This window comes from Somniosus microcephalus, chromosome 1, assembly GCF_052327205.1.
Source record: "Somniosus microcephalus isolate GS21.2 chromosome 1, FLI_Smic_1.0, whole genome shotgun sequence".
NCBI lineage: Eukaryota > Metazoa > Chordata > Chondrichthyes > Squaliformes > Somniosidae > Somniosus > Somniosus microcephalus.
Window position 1 is genome coordinate 169147521 of NC_140987.1, and position 13373 is coordinate 169160893.

Here is a 13373-nt window from a genome sequence, read left to right on the forward strand (position 1 = left end):
CTCCTCATCCCTGCATGTGCACCTCACCTTATGGCCAAACAGGTCTGAAAGCCCTAATGGCCAGCCCTCATCCAGCAGCTATGGGACTGTCATGAAAAGCACTTGCGCAATCAGGACTTTAGACACTGTCAGGGCTATTTGACCATGGGAGGCAGTGCAGGCAAGATCAGGGCTTGACACTGTCAGGGCTAATCGAACATGGGAGGCAGTGCGGGCAAGATACTGTACTTAGAGGCGGTCCTTTCTCTTGCAGGCCAAGCTGGCGCATAACAGAAGACAGCAGCGACAGACCGGGGGAGGCCATCCTGACCTGAAACAGCTGAGCGACCTCGAGCAGCGAGTGGAGCGGATCATGGCAGGCCGGCTGAGTGGCCCCGTCGCCACTGGAGATGCTGACCCTGTTCTGGGCACCAATGGTAAGGTCCTCACCTTTTTGACCTCTCCCTTTCCACTTGCGCCTCACACCAGCATCCTTTGACACTATCGAACCAATGCAGTGCACAGCAGCACTCATGCCTCCCTCGCTGCCGCCCTGTCCTCACTCTAAAGCAACTCTTGTGCCTCCCTGCTTTCAGATGATGACTCGCCAGGTGAGGAGGCGGCCCCTCAAGCTGGCACTGTGTCTGAGTCAGACATAGAGGAGGAGGAAGAGGAAGCCAGCCCATCAGGGACACCCTCAGCCGAGGCAGCCCATGGCCATGATGGTGACACGTCTTCCCTGGAGGGGAACAGGGGGGAAGGGTCGGAGGATAGTGAAGCTCCGGGGACCAGCGGGCTGCAGCAACGCGGGAGGGGTGGGGAAGCTCTGCGGCCTCCTCCCCGGAGGGTGAGTGCGGCCTCCAGTCCTGCTACGGTGAGCGCAGAGGAGGTGCGGCTCCTAGCGGAAATGGGCGCCCAGGCTGAGCGCAGGCACACTGAGCTCATGGCTGCAGTGGCAAGGATGCCTGACTCCATAGCGTCACTGGCAAGGAGTCTGCAACAATTCAGTGCAGCACAGGCCAGGAGTCTGCAACAATTCAGTGCAGCACAGGCCAGGAGTCTGCAGGACATCGCGGCAGCACAGGCTAGGAGTCAGCATGACTTCGTTGCTTCACAGGCGGCTTCTAGCCAAGTGCTCAGTCGTGCCGTGCATTCACTGGCTGCTGTCATGCAGACACAGACCAGGGCCACACGGGCACTAACTGCTGCCACACTCGCTGGATCGGCCAGGCATCGCCGGGGCACTCGCTGTGCCGCAGCAGCCCAGCAGTCTGTGCCTCAGCAGATTGCTGCGCATGCTGCAGTGCTGGCCCGTGCGCGTGCCAATGTATCAGCCGACCAGGGAGTGCCTGTGATCTGTCAGGCTGGCAGCATTCCTGCAGCCAACACTGTCACTCCTCCATTGCAGCTGCCACCAGCTGTTGGACAGACTGCTGCCGCCCAAGCAGAGTTGGAGCAGTCAGCAGCCGGCCCCTCCAGGCCCAGAGCTGGTCCAGGCCGACCCCCAAGGGCATCTGCCGTCTCATCATCTGACCCTCAGCAGCCTTCCCCCAGCCTTGCTGCAGCCACTGGGGTCCCATTGAGGAGGAGCTGCAGGGCGGGTAGGGGCCAGTCACGGAAGCGAAACGGATCACCCTCGCAGGGGAAAAAGTAGAAGGTGTGGCCAAATGTTTTGTTTTACTTATAAAAGCCGAGACTGGTGTATTTGTTTCATATTTAAAGGCCGAGACTGGTATATTTGTTTCATATATAAAGGCCGAGACTGGTGTATTTGTTTCATATTTAAAGGCCGAGACTGGTACATTTGTTTTACTTGTAAAGGCCGAGACTGGTATATTTGTTTTACTTGTAAAGGCCGAGACTGGTGTATTTGTGTTTTTGGGGGGGTTTCTCTCCATTAGTTTGTCATGTGGGAAGGGCACAGAGGTATCACAGTAAAAAAAATTCTTAAATCGCACTGTCCATGCTTTCTTTTGGAAGTCCTGGTTGCCCTGCTCGGCTGAGGGCTTGTGGAGCGACTACATTCATCTTCTGCCATTGGCACAAGCCATTCCCTGAGAGGAGGCCTAGAACCGACTTGCAATAAGCCGCCGACGGGCGGTCCTTGCACTTTCTGCCTCCCTCCTGTGCTGGTCCTCCTCCTCCTCCTCCTCCTCTGGTGGTCCTCCAATGTCTGCTGGCAGTGGCTGAGTCCTGCGGATAGCCAGGTTGTGCAGCATGCAGCACACGACAACGAAATGGGAGACTCGCTCAGGCGAGTACTGTAGGGCTCCCCCGGAACGATCCAGACAGCGGAACCGTTGTTTCAGCACGCCGATTGTTTGCTCAATGATGTTCCTGGTTGCTTGATGGCTGTCATTGTATCCCTCTTCAGCAGGGGTGCTGGGCGCACGGAGCGGGGTCATCAGCCAGGTGCACAAAGGATAGCCTTTGTCCCCGAGAAGCCATCCTCGTGGGTGAGGCTGGGCCTCGAACATGTCTGGCGCAGGATGAAGGCATCGTGGCTGCTGCCTGGAAAGCGGGCATTGACAGCTAGGGTGAGCTGCCTGTGGTCACACACCAACTGCACGTTGAGCGAATGGTAGCCCTTCCGGTTGCGGTAATCCTCGGCATTCTCTAGAGGTGCCCGCAAAGCCACATGCGTGCAGTCAATGGCGCCCTGCACCATGGGGAAGCCCGCTAATGCTGCAAAGCCCATTGCACGCTCTTGCTGCTTGTCAACGGTCATGGGGAAGGAGATGAACTGACGTCTCCTTCTGAAAAGGGCATTGGTCACCTGGCGGATGCAGCAATGTACCGCAAACTGGGAGATGTTGGAAATGTCCCCAGTAGCAGATTGGAAGGAGCCGGTGGCATAGAAGTTGAGAGCCACCGTCACCTTCACTGCCACCGACAGAGACGTCCTGCTCCTCAGCTGTGGCTGCAGATCTCCGCGAAGCAGGTGGCAGGTCTCGGTGACCACCGCCATTCTGAATCGCAGCCTCCAAACACACTGCTCCTCAGACATGTTCAGATATGAGAACTGCTGGCGGTATACCCTGGGTGGGTAAGGCCTCCTTTGCCAACGCCTGTTGCCCCTTCTCCGTCTGGCCATGACTGGCACTCTCTGACGGCGTCTCTGAGCCCTTTGAATGCAATGGAGAAGCCCAACGTTTCCACCCATTGCAGCCCCCATTATATGTTTCCAATCAATGCTATGACACTGAAGTTAAAGACAAGTGCAAAGCCGTGGCCTGAAGCCACAAGTACCTGTGCGAGTGTTGAGCCAAACCAGAAAGCTCTCTACCTTTGTCTCTCTCCAAAGATCCATCTCTCACAAAGAAGGAGTGGTGCAAAATGGCTGCCATTTATACTGCAGGAGGAGTCCCCTTTAATTAGCGCCCCCCGCGCCCCGCAGCAACTGGGAACCGTTCCCCTCTACCAGTCGCTAGGGGCACCAGGCGCACAATAGGCCGGCGCCACTGAATTTCCGGTTCGGGGCGCACAAAGGGCGTTGCACCATGAAATGACATCAGGATCTGCGCGCACAAAGGTTTTGCGCCGCCGCTAAATCTTAACTGAAGTTCGCGAGAGGCGCAGATCGCGCTGCGCCCGGGCGCTAGCCGCTTAGCACCCCACTTCTCCTCCTCCTAAGGCGCTAGCGGCTGGCGCAAACAACTAAATTTCTAGGCCTAGATCTTTTAGCTGCATTTTGTGGATGTGATTTTTTTAGCCTTTCTTTGGTACAGCGGCAATTTTTGGTTTAAAGTTTGGCACCAGGATAAATGACTTCCTTCAGGGAAAAGAAATTCCAATTCCCCATCAAGAATTATGTAAAAGAAAATATTTATAATTTACTTATGTGATCCTTACGTCCCTGAGCTGCAGTTCAGGCTTTTTGTCGACAGGTGATGTTCCGTGGAGGAAACACGTGTAATGTCTCCTTTTTCCCTCTCCCCCACACAACAAAATGCCACAAGATTCTTAGCTCCAAATATGTGTTGTGATACATAAGAACATAAGAAATAGGAGCAGGAGCAGGAGTAGGCCATTCGGCCCCTCGAGCCTGCTCCGCCATTCAATAAGATCACGGCTGATCTGATCTTGGCCTCAACTCCACTTTCCTGCCAGTTTCCCATAATCCTTGACTCCCCTGTAGTTCAAATATCTGTCTGTCTCCGTCTTGAATATATTCACTGACCCAGCCTCCACAGCTCTCTGGGGTAGAGAATTCCAGAGATTCACGACCCTCTGAGAGAAGAAATTCCTCCTCATCTCCGTCTTAAATGGGCGACCCCTTATCCTGAAACTATGCCCCCTAGTTCTAGATTCCCCCATGAGGGGCAACATCCTCTCAGCATCTACCCTGTCAAGCCCCATCAGAATCTTATATGTTTCATTAAGATCATCTCTCATTCTTCTAAACTCCAATGAGTATTGGCCCAACCTGCTCAACCTTTCTTCATAAGACAACCCTTTCATCTCAGGAATCAACCTCATGAACCTTCTCTGAACTGCCTCCAATACAAGTATATCCCTCCTTAAATAAGGAGACCAAAACTGTACGCAGTACTCCAGGTGTGGTCTCACCAATGCCCTGCACAGTTGTAGTAAGACTTCCTTACTTTTATACTCCATCCCCTTTGCAATAAAGGCCAACATTCCATTTGCCTTCCTAATTACTTGCTGTACCTGCAAGCTAACTTTTTGAGTTTCATCTACGAGGACACCCAGATCCTTCTGTACCGCAGCATTCTGTAGTTTCTCCATTTAAATAATATTTTGTTTTTCTATTGTTCCTACCAAAGTGGGTAACCTCACATTTTCCCACAATATACTCCATCTGCCAAATTTTTGCCCACTCACTTAACCTATCTGTATCCCTTTGCAGACTCTTTGGCCGCAAATTTAATTGTTCCAAACCAAAGGCTGCTCCACGTTTCAATGAGGACTCCCTCCAAGCTCTTGTGGAGGGAGTAAGGGGGCGCAGGGAGATTCTGTTCCCTCCCGATGGCCGGAGGAAGCCTCCTCAGCAAACCAAGGCAGCCTGGCTGCACATTGCTGAGGAGGTCAGCGTAAGGTCCGTTTGTTCACGCACCTGGATCCAGTGCTGGAAATGGTTTAATGATCTTCTGCAATCATCAAAAGTGAGTATCACATCACACTTGCCTTCAATCCGCTTCCCTTCTCTTCTCATCACCAGCACTCTGCTTTGTAAGCCTGCTCCTCCACATCCCACCTTGCCCTTACTTCCCTTGGACCCTTACCTATCTACCTCTCTCTCTCTGTACTGAATTACCTCACCATCCTGCTATGCACCCCTCACACTCGCTCTCACTGTTATGCATTGACAACAACTAACAACGCACAGGGAGCTAACTTCCTCTTGGCACCTCACTCCATCCTCGTCTCCCTCTAACCTTCTATGTTATGGATTCTTCATAGTCACTCCATCACTCTCGATGAAACTCCACTTCTGTCCCTCCTTGCAGGAAAAGATAGCCCACAATAAGAGGGAGAGAGCACAGGCAGGAGGAGGCGCACCATCCCTGGCGATATTGACAAGTGCTGAGAAGGCTGCGCACGAGATCGTTGGAGGTGGTGAGGAGCTGGAAGTGGGGGACGGAGCGATGAAGCTGGTGACAGAATAGAGTTTCATCCCTCTCATTTAGATTTCATGATTGATTGCAATGGCATATGATGTTCATAGAGATTCGCTTTGTATCATCTCCACAAAAGGATGTGTCTGCTACCTAAAAATCAGATGTCTAACTCATGCCATCGAGCGCCCCTCTCCTCACTGTCCAGGAGGAAGAGCCAGACGACTCCTCAGAGGAACCTGCAGCCTCTGAGGGAGCAGCGTCACCAGGACTCAACGCACCAAGCACCAGCGCAGAGACGCACACCTCGGTGGGGCCATCGCGAGTTATAGTGTTGTTGTCACCGGGTGTATCACAACTCACAAGTGAGCATCAGCAGATGGTGGAGACAGTGACAGCAGTGGAGAGTCCTCGTCGGAGGTTGCAGGACACTCCTAGCTCTGCTCAGCTGCATGTGGACCTTGTGCCTCTGGGGCCATCCAGAAAGAGAGCAGTGCTGGAACAAGCGCAGGAGTCTCTGACAGGGTTTGCATCCAGGGTAACTGTGAGTGTGCAGAGAATGGAGGAGTCCATCTCTAACATGAGCACTGCCTTTGTGGGGGCAATGGTGCATGAACGTTCCGCCATGGAGAGGGTGGCAACTGCCATGGAGGACATAAGTCACCAAACTAACGAAAACATGGTGACTCCTCAAAATAGATTGTCTGCTATCGAGGAGAGATGAGCACCTATTGAGGAGAAACACCAGAGCTTTATGGGCATGCTTGTTATGATGACTGCCAGTACAGATACGGATCCTCATGGCCCCCCTGATGTGCAGCAAAGTGCTCTCCAGCCACTTGCTAGCACTGAAGTGCGGCTGACCCATGAGAGGGATGTTGGTGGCAGGCAACAAGGAAGTGTGGGCTCCTCTCAAGTGCTCACACGACCATGCCACTGTGGAGCCCTTGCTCAGAGACCCACATTGCACACCCAACTGAGATGGCCATTTCAGCCCCTGCACAGCTGCAGGAAGAGCAGACTGTTGCAGAGCCCTCTCGGGCTCCCAAATCCAGAGGACACCCGCCAAAGGCGTCTAAGTAGGCACAGCATCAAAGTCCGCAAGGTGCCTCTACATCTGGTGAAGCCACCGGGGAAGCACCACAAAGAAGCATGCGTAACAGGAAAATAAAGCACAAATAGTCACAAGTGGAGTCACTTGGATGTTTTGTTCTGTTGTCTTTGGTTCTGTTTAATATTTTGCATTGTCATCCTTTTGTGAATGTCATAAACAAAAGTGATGGCAAACAGTTGAAGGTCTGGCCTATGTGTTCTGGGAAATGGAAGTTGCACATTGAGGGCTCAGGGCAACTTGCTTTTGTAATGATGATGGTGAAAGTGATAGGAAACAACTGTTTATTGCAGAGATGATGTATGGGGTTGTAGGAAGGTCGCTTACTCATTCATAGCCATGTGCCAGCCACCTGTGGTTGAAGAGTAAGCTTACGCGAATCTGGCATGGATGAGTGCATCCCTTGCATGACGGCCAGCAATGTGCTCGAGAGCTGCTGCATTGGTCACATCCGGACCAGCAAGGCACGCCTCCTCCTCCTCGTCCTCTTCTTCCAAGGATGCTCTGCGCTGAGCCACTTGTTCCTCAGGGAGCGCTAAGCCACGCTGCTATGCGATGCTGTGCAGGGCACAGCAGACGACAATGATTCTGGACACCGTGGCTGGTGCATACTGCAGGGCTCCACCAGATCTGTCAATGCATCTGAATTGCATTTTGAGAGAGCCGATGGTTTGCTCTATGATGCTTCTGGTGGAAATGTGGCTCACATTGTACCGCTCCTCAGCCTCGTTTGATGGCCTCCTCATCGATGTCATGAGCCACTTTTTCAGGGGATAGCCCTTGTCGCCAAGTAGCCAAGTTGGGTTGACGGATTGAAGAGCTGAGGCACAGTAGACTGCCGCAGGATGAAGGAGTCATGGCAACTGCCAGGGTACTTGGCACAAGCATGCATGATGATGTTCCTGTGGTTACACACCAGCTGGATGTGAAGGGAGTGGAAGCCCTTGCGGTTAACAAAATCAGCTGGGTTGTGATGGGGTGCCCTAATGGCCACGTGTGTGCAGTCTACAACGCCCTGCACCCATGAGAAGCCTGTCACATTTGCACACGTGGTTACACTTGCTTCATCCGTGGAGAAGTGGATGTAATTGGGCGCCTTTGTAAAGAGGGCATCGGTGGCCTGCGTGATGCAGGCATCTGCAGCAGACTGAGAGATGCCACTGATGTCTGCAGATGATCCCTGGAAGGAGCCCGAAGCAAAAAAGTTGAGTGCGGTGGTGACTTTGACAGCCACTGGTAAGGAGTGTCCACCCGTTCCTCTGGGCTCCAGGTGTTGGTGCAGCATTGCGTAGATGTCAGCAACTACATCTCATGGAAGTCTCAGCCTCCTTTGGCACTGCTGCTCACTCATATTGAGGAAGCTCATCCTCTGCCTGTAAACCCTGTGTTGGGGGTATCTCCTGCGCTGATGCCCTCTGCCCTGTGCAGCATCAGGAGGCTGAGGAGAAAGTTGGCACTCCTGCTGTTGGTGCTGCTGCTGTGCCTGGTTGTGGTGCTGCTGCGGCTGCTTTTCCTCCGAATCTGACAACCAGGATGAGAGGATATAAATGGTTCCCATACCGCTGGTATATATCTCATTCAAGGAATAGAGGTTGTGTGCACTCAAACAAAGTGGCCAGAGGGTCTTACAAGGAAGTCACACAGCAGATGGATTTCAGACTCAACACTCACAAGATTAGTTGACCTGCAAAATGTCTCCCAAACCACTAAGTTGTGGCATTTGAAAGAATGAGAGATTGCAGGCCCGCTTTTAAGCTGCTCGAGCAGCTGGCAACAATTCAGGTCCTAGCTCAACCCAGCTCGATTCACCTGACATGTTTTTATGAAGGCGGGCAGTATGTTGAAAACCTCCAAAATTTGATCAGCCCTTTAAAATAGGATTATCCAGGCAGTTAGTGACATGTTAACTGCCTTAACAACCTGTACCGCAGTTTGGTGTCGGGTCAGTTCGGGAGCGGCTGACCCGACACTTCCCAAAGTTGCGTAGAGGTGGAATGGAGGCGGGTTCGCAGCCCGCCCCCAATTTCTCCGATTTTCGCAACAGACCCACCTCCAAAACCCGCCCCCTCTGCACAATTAAATTTGCGGCCTTTGTGCCCTCCTCACAACTTGCTTTCCCACCTGTCTTTGTATCGTCAGCAAATTTGGCTACAGAACACTCAGTCCCTTCATCCAAGTCATTAATACAGATTGTAAATAGTTGAGGCCCCAGCACTGATCTTTGTGGCACCCCACTAGTTACAGTTTCCCAACCTGAAAATGACCCATTTATCCCGACTCCCTGTTTTCTGTTAGTTAGCCAATCGTCTATCCATGCTAATATATTACCCCCAACACCATGAGCTCTTATCTTGTGCAGTAACCTTTTATGTGGCACCTTATTTGAATGCCTTTTGGAAATCCAAATACACTACATCTGCTGGTTCCCCTTCATCCACCCTGCTCGATACATCCTCAAAGAACTCTAATAAATTTGTCAAACACGATTTCCCTTTCATAAAACCATGTTGTCTCTGCTTGATTGTATTATGCTTTTCTAAATGTCCTGCTATTACTCCCTTAATAATGGATTCCAGCATTTTCCCAATGACAGATGTTAGGCTAACTGGCCTATAGTTTCCTGCTTTCTGTCTCCCTCCTTTCTTGAATAGGGGCGTTACATTTGCAGTTTTCCAATTCGCTGGGACCTTTCCAGAATCTAGGGAATTTTGGAAGATTACAACCAACGCATCCACTATCTCTGCAGCCACTCCTTTTAAGACTCTCGGATGCAGGCCATCAGGTCATGGGGACTTGTCAGCCTTTAGTCCCATTAGTTTGCCCAGTACTTTTTCTCTAGTGATAGCGATTGTTTTAAGTTCTTCCCTCCCTTTTGCCCCTTGATTATCTACTATTATTGGGATGCTTTTAGTGTCTTCTACTGTGAAGACAGATACAAAATATTTGTTCAAAGTCTCTGCCATTTCCTTGTTTCCCATTATTAATTCCCCAGTCTCATCCTCTAAGGGATCAATGTTTACTTTAGCTACTCTCTTCCTATTTATATACCTGTAGAAGCTCTTACTGTCTGTTTTTATATTTCTTGCTAGTTTACTCTCATAATGTATTTTCTCCTACTTTATTATTTTTTTAGTCATCCTTTGCTGGTTTTTTAAAATTTCCCAATCTTCAGGCCTACCACTAATTTTTGCAACATTGTAAGCCCTTTCTTTCAATTTGATATCATCCTTAACTTCCTTAGTTAGCCACGGATGGTTCATCCTTCTCGTAGAGTCTTTCTTTCTCACTGGAATATATCTTTGTTGAGAGTTATGAAATATCTCCTTAAAAGTCTGCCACTGCTTATCTACCATCTTACCTTTTAATCTATTTTCCCAGTCCACTTTAGCCAACTTTATCTTCATTCCCTTGTAATTGCCTTTATTTAAGTTTAAGACACTAGTTTCAGATCCACGTTTCTCACCCTCAAACTGAATGTGAAATTCTATCATGTTATGATCACGCTTCCCTAGAGGATCCTTTACTATGAGATCATTAATTAATCCTGTCTCATTACACAATACCAGATCTAAAATAGCCTGTTCCCTAGTTGGTTCCACAACGTATTGCTCTAAGAAACCGTCCTGAATACACTCTATGAACTTGTCTTCAAGGCTACGTTTGCCAATTTGACTTGTCCAATCTATGTGAAGATTAAAATCACCCATGATTATTGAAGTACCTTTATTACAAGCCCCCATTATTTCTGGATTTATACTCTGTCCTACAGTGTAGCTACTGTTAGGTGGCCTATAGACAACTCCCACCAGTGACTTCTTTCCCTTACTATTTCTGATCTCCACCCAAACTGATCCTACATCTTAATCTTCCGAGCCAAGATCATTTCTCACTACTGTAGATTCAAGATTCAAGATATTTTATTACCATATGTAACTAGTACAATGGAATGCTTACTCCCCAATCACTCCCATAACAAAGCTGTAGGAGCTCACAGAGACACATCAGCTATTCTCCAGCGCCGTGTTCTGAAAAGGTCAATTTAATGGCATCAAATGGCAGTGGGAACGCGGTGTCCTTCAGCCGCTCCATCCACCCCGTCACTGCGGCCTCCTCCTCACTGTTGCCGGCTCCACGATGTGGTGGCCTGCTTCTCCCGCTCACAGTCTGGCCTCTGGCCGCCATGCCCAGCTCCCCCTCCTCCCAGTCGGACTGCGAGCTTCCCGCCAAGGAGCTGCTGGCTGACGTGCTGTAGCGGGTCGTCGTCGCTGCTGCTGCTGCTTACTGCTGCTGCGTTGCCTCCGCCCGACTCGCCGAACACATCGTCGGAGATGTATAAGCTCCGGTCGCCGCGGCCTCCTCCTCACTGTCGCCGGCTCCACGATATAGTGTCCGATGGCCCGGGGCCTGCTTCTCACGGTCCGGCCTCTGGCCGCCATGCCCGGCTCCCCCTCCTCCCAGTCGGACTGCGAGCTTTCCGCCGAGGAGCTGCCGGCCGACGTGCTGTAGCGGGTCGTCGTCGCTGCTGCTGCTGCTTACTGCTGCTGCGCTGCCTCCGCCCGATTCACCCTATATTGATCTCATCCTTTATTAACAGAGCTACCCCACATCCTTTTCCTTTCTGCCTATCCTTCCTAAATGTCAAATACCCTGACTATTCAGTTCCCAGCCTTGGTCACCTTGCAACAACCAAATCCTTTGTATCTGGAAAAAGATCATGCCCATGATTTGCCATAGTTGCCAAAATATTGAATGCAGCTTTTAATAAGTCTTATTATCCAGTCATGTATTGAATTGTCTATTTTCAGTGGATTGTATATTTCTCCAAATGAACGCAACAAATCACCAAAATTCCCTCATCCTAAACGGCGAACTCCTTCTGGTGGAAGTGACAATGAGTCGGCTCAGCCTAGGAGACGATGGTAGGAATTTTTTTTTTTAAGTAGTTGATTCGGTTGCAGTTTTGAACAATGCCCAAAACCTGCTGCCCCCACCTGTGCCCCTCCCCTATCTCCCCAAAGTGCATGTTACATGATTTCATCTTACCCATCTGTATTTCTGGGTCAGGCCATCATAAGCCTGCCTCGCCCCTAACATACGTCGGACACTTAATGACAACCTGTAATCACCCACCTTATCTTGTGGGAACAGTCCTTTTGTCAGAGCCACATAAAATAATGAGATTCCTATGTTAAGCAATGGAGGATAGTTGATGCAGTCAGGCCTAAGTCTGGCTGTATAAAATGTGGGGTAAGAAGCCTTATGCAATGTCACAAGGAATAATGGTGAGCTTTCAACATTTTAAAGGATCCGGTCCACAGCTTCTCCCTTTGGGTCAAATCTGCTTATAGAATCATAGAATGATACAGCACAGAAGGAGGCCATTCGGCCCATCGTGCCTGTGCCAGCCCTTTAAAAGAGCTAACCAATTAGTCCTACTCCTCTTCTCTTTCCCCATAGCCTTACAATTTTTTCTACTTAAAGCATTTATCCAATACCCTTTTGAAAGTTATTATTGAATCTGCTTCAACCACCCTTTCAGGCAATGCATTCCAGACCATCATAACTCGCTGTGTAAAAAAAAATAAAAAATTCCTCATGTCGCCTCTGGTTCTTTTGCCAATTACCTTAAATCTGTGTCCTTTGGTTACTGGCCCTTCTACCACTGGAAACAGTTTCTCCTTATTTACTCTATCAAAACCCTTCTTGATTTTGAACACCTCTATTAAATCTCCCCTTAACCTTCTCTGCAGTAAGGAGAACAACCCCAGTTATAGGCAGGCCCATGTTTCTGTATGTGTAAACCCTTATTCAGAAATGAATGAGTACAGCTCCCTTGATGATAAATCTTTGTTCGCTGCAGTTGTTTGATGTAGAAAGAAAAAACAGATGTAATTTAATTTTAACCTGTATGACCCAACCAGGAAGAACCAAAACAATGGAGAGGATATAGATCCAAAGCAACAAAGGAGAAGGTATGTTATTTTAAAAAGTGGCCTGAGTGCACATAACTGCCAGAAAATACATGCAGTGCAACAATGCTGATTTGCTTGTGATTGATTGTTTGTATTTCCTTAAATTTTCTAAGACAAAAAAATACTTTAAAAATTGTTACGAATGCCCTACAGCGAGTGAGGCAGGAGCTACTTTTGGTGGGCTACGGTTATGAAAATCTTAACCTTCAACTGAATGTGCAAATTCTTAATTTTACACCAAAAATGTTTTCAAGTCTGATCTTTAAAGTTATTCTTTTAAAATGAACACTCAAAACTGCAGCATCCTGTTTCTTGTTTTGCTGCTGTACTAATTTAAAATTAGAACTAGACAACTTTCCATGTCAGATACACCAGGCTTCTGATCCCCTGCGTTTCTGAATTTAAATTAGTCCCTTAAAAGCATTGTCGTACAATATATGGGGAAAAAATATGGTCCCTAAAATTGGCAGCAATCCTAAAAATACATGAAATTATTGAAACTAATAAAGAACAATTAAGTATTAACACAATCACTATTGTCAAACTTTTTAGTTGTCAAGTGAAATCAGAGCTAAATGACCCAGTATTTCAGCCGCTGAATGGGCCATTATTCTGTAGCCCGTTGTATGGTTTCAGGAATATAAAGACTTATTTCCTGATCAGGAACTCCCAGCATTTGTAGAAAACCATCCATCACCCAATCTGGCTGATCCACATCAAGCACTATCAGAC

At 49.1% G+C, this 13373-nt stretch overlaps 1 protein-coding gene across 10 annotated transcripts in view; it reads left to right on the top strand.

Annotated features, from left to right (window-relative positions):
* Positions 1 to 13373, top strand: part of epb41l4a (erythrocyte membrane protein band 4.1 like 4A) — a 474019-nt gene that overhangs the window by 405445 nt on the left and 55201 nt on the right. For all 10 annotated transcript variants that reach the window (XR_015078320.1, XM_085987237.1, XM_085987283.1 and 7 more), the window contains 2 exons: positions 11475 to 11588; positions 12591 to 12641. Coding sequence is in view for 9 of the 10 variants with exons in the window: in XM_085987237.1 (XP_085843363.1) it covers positions 11475 to 11588; positions 12591 to 12641 (165 nt within the window). In the remaining variant the exon portion in view is untranslated. The remainder of the gene's footprint in view (positions 1 to 11474; positions 11589 to 12590; positions 12642 to 13373) is intronic.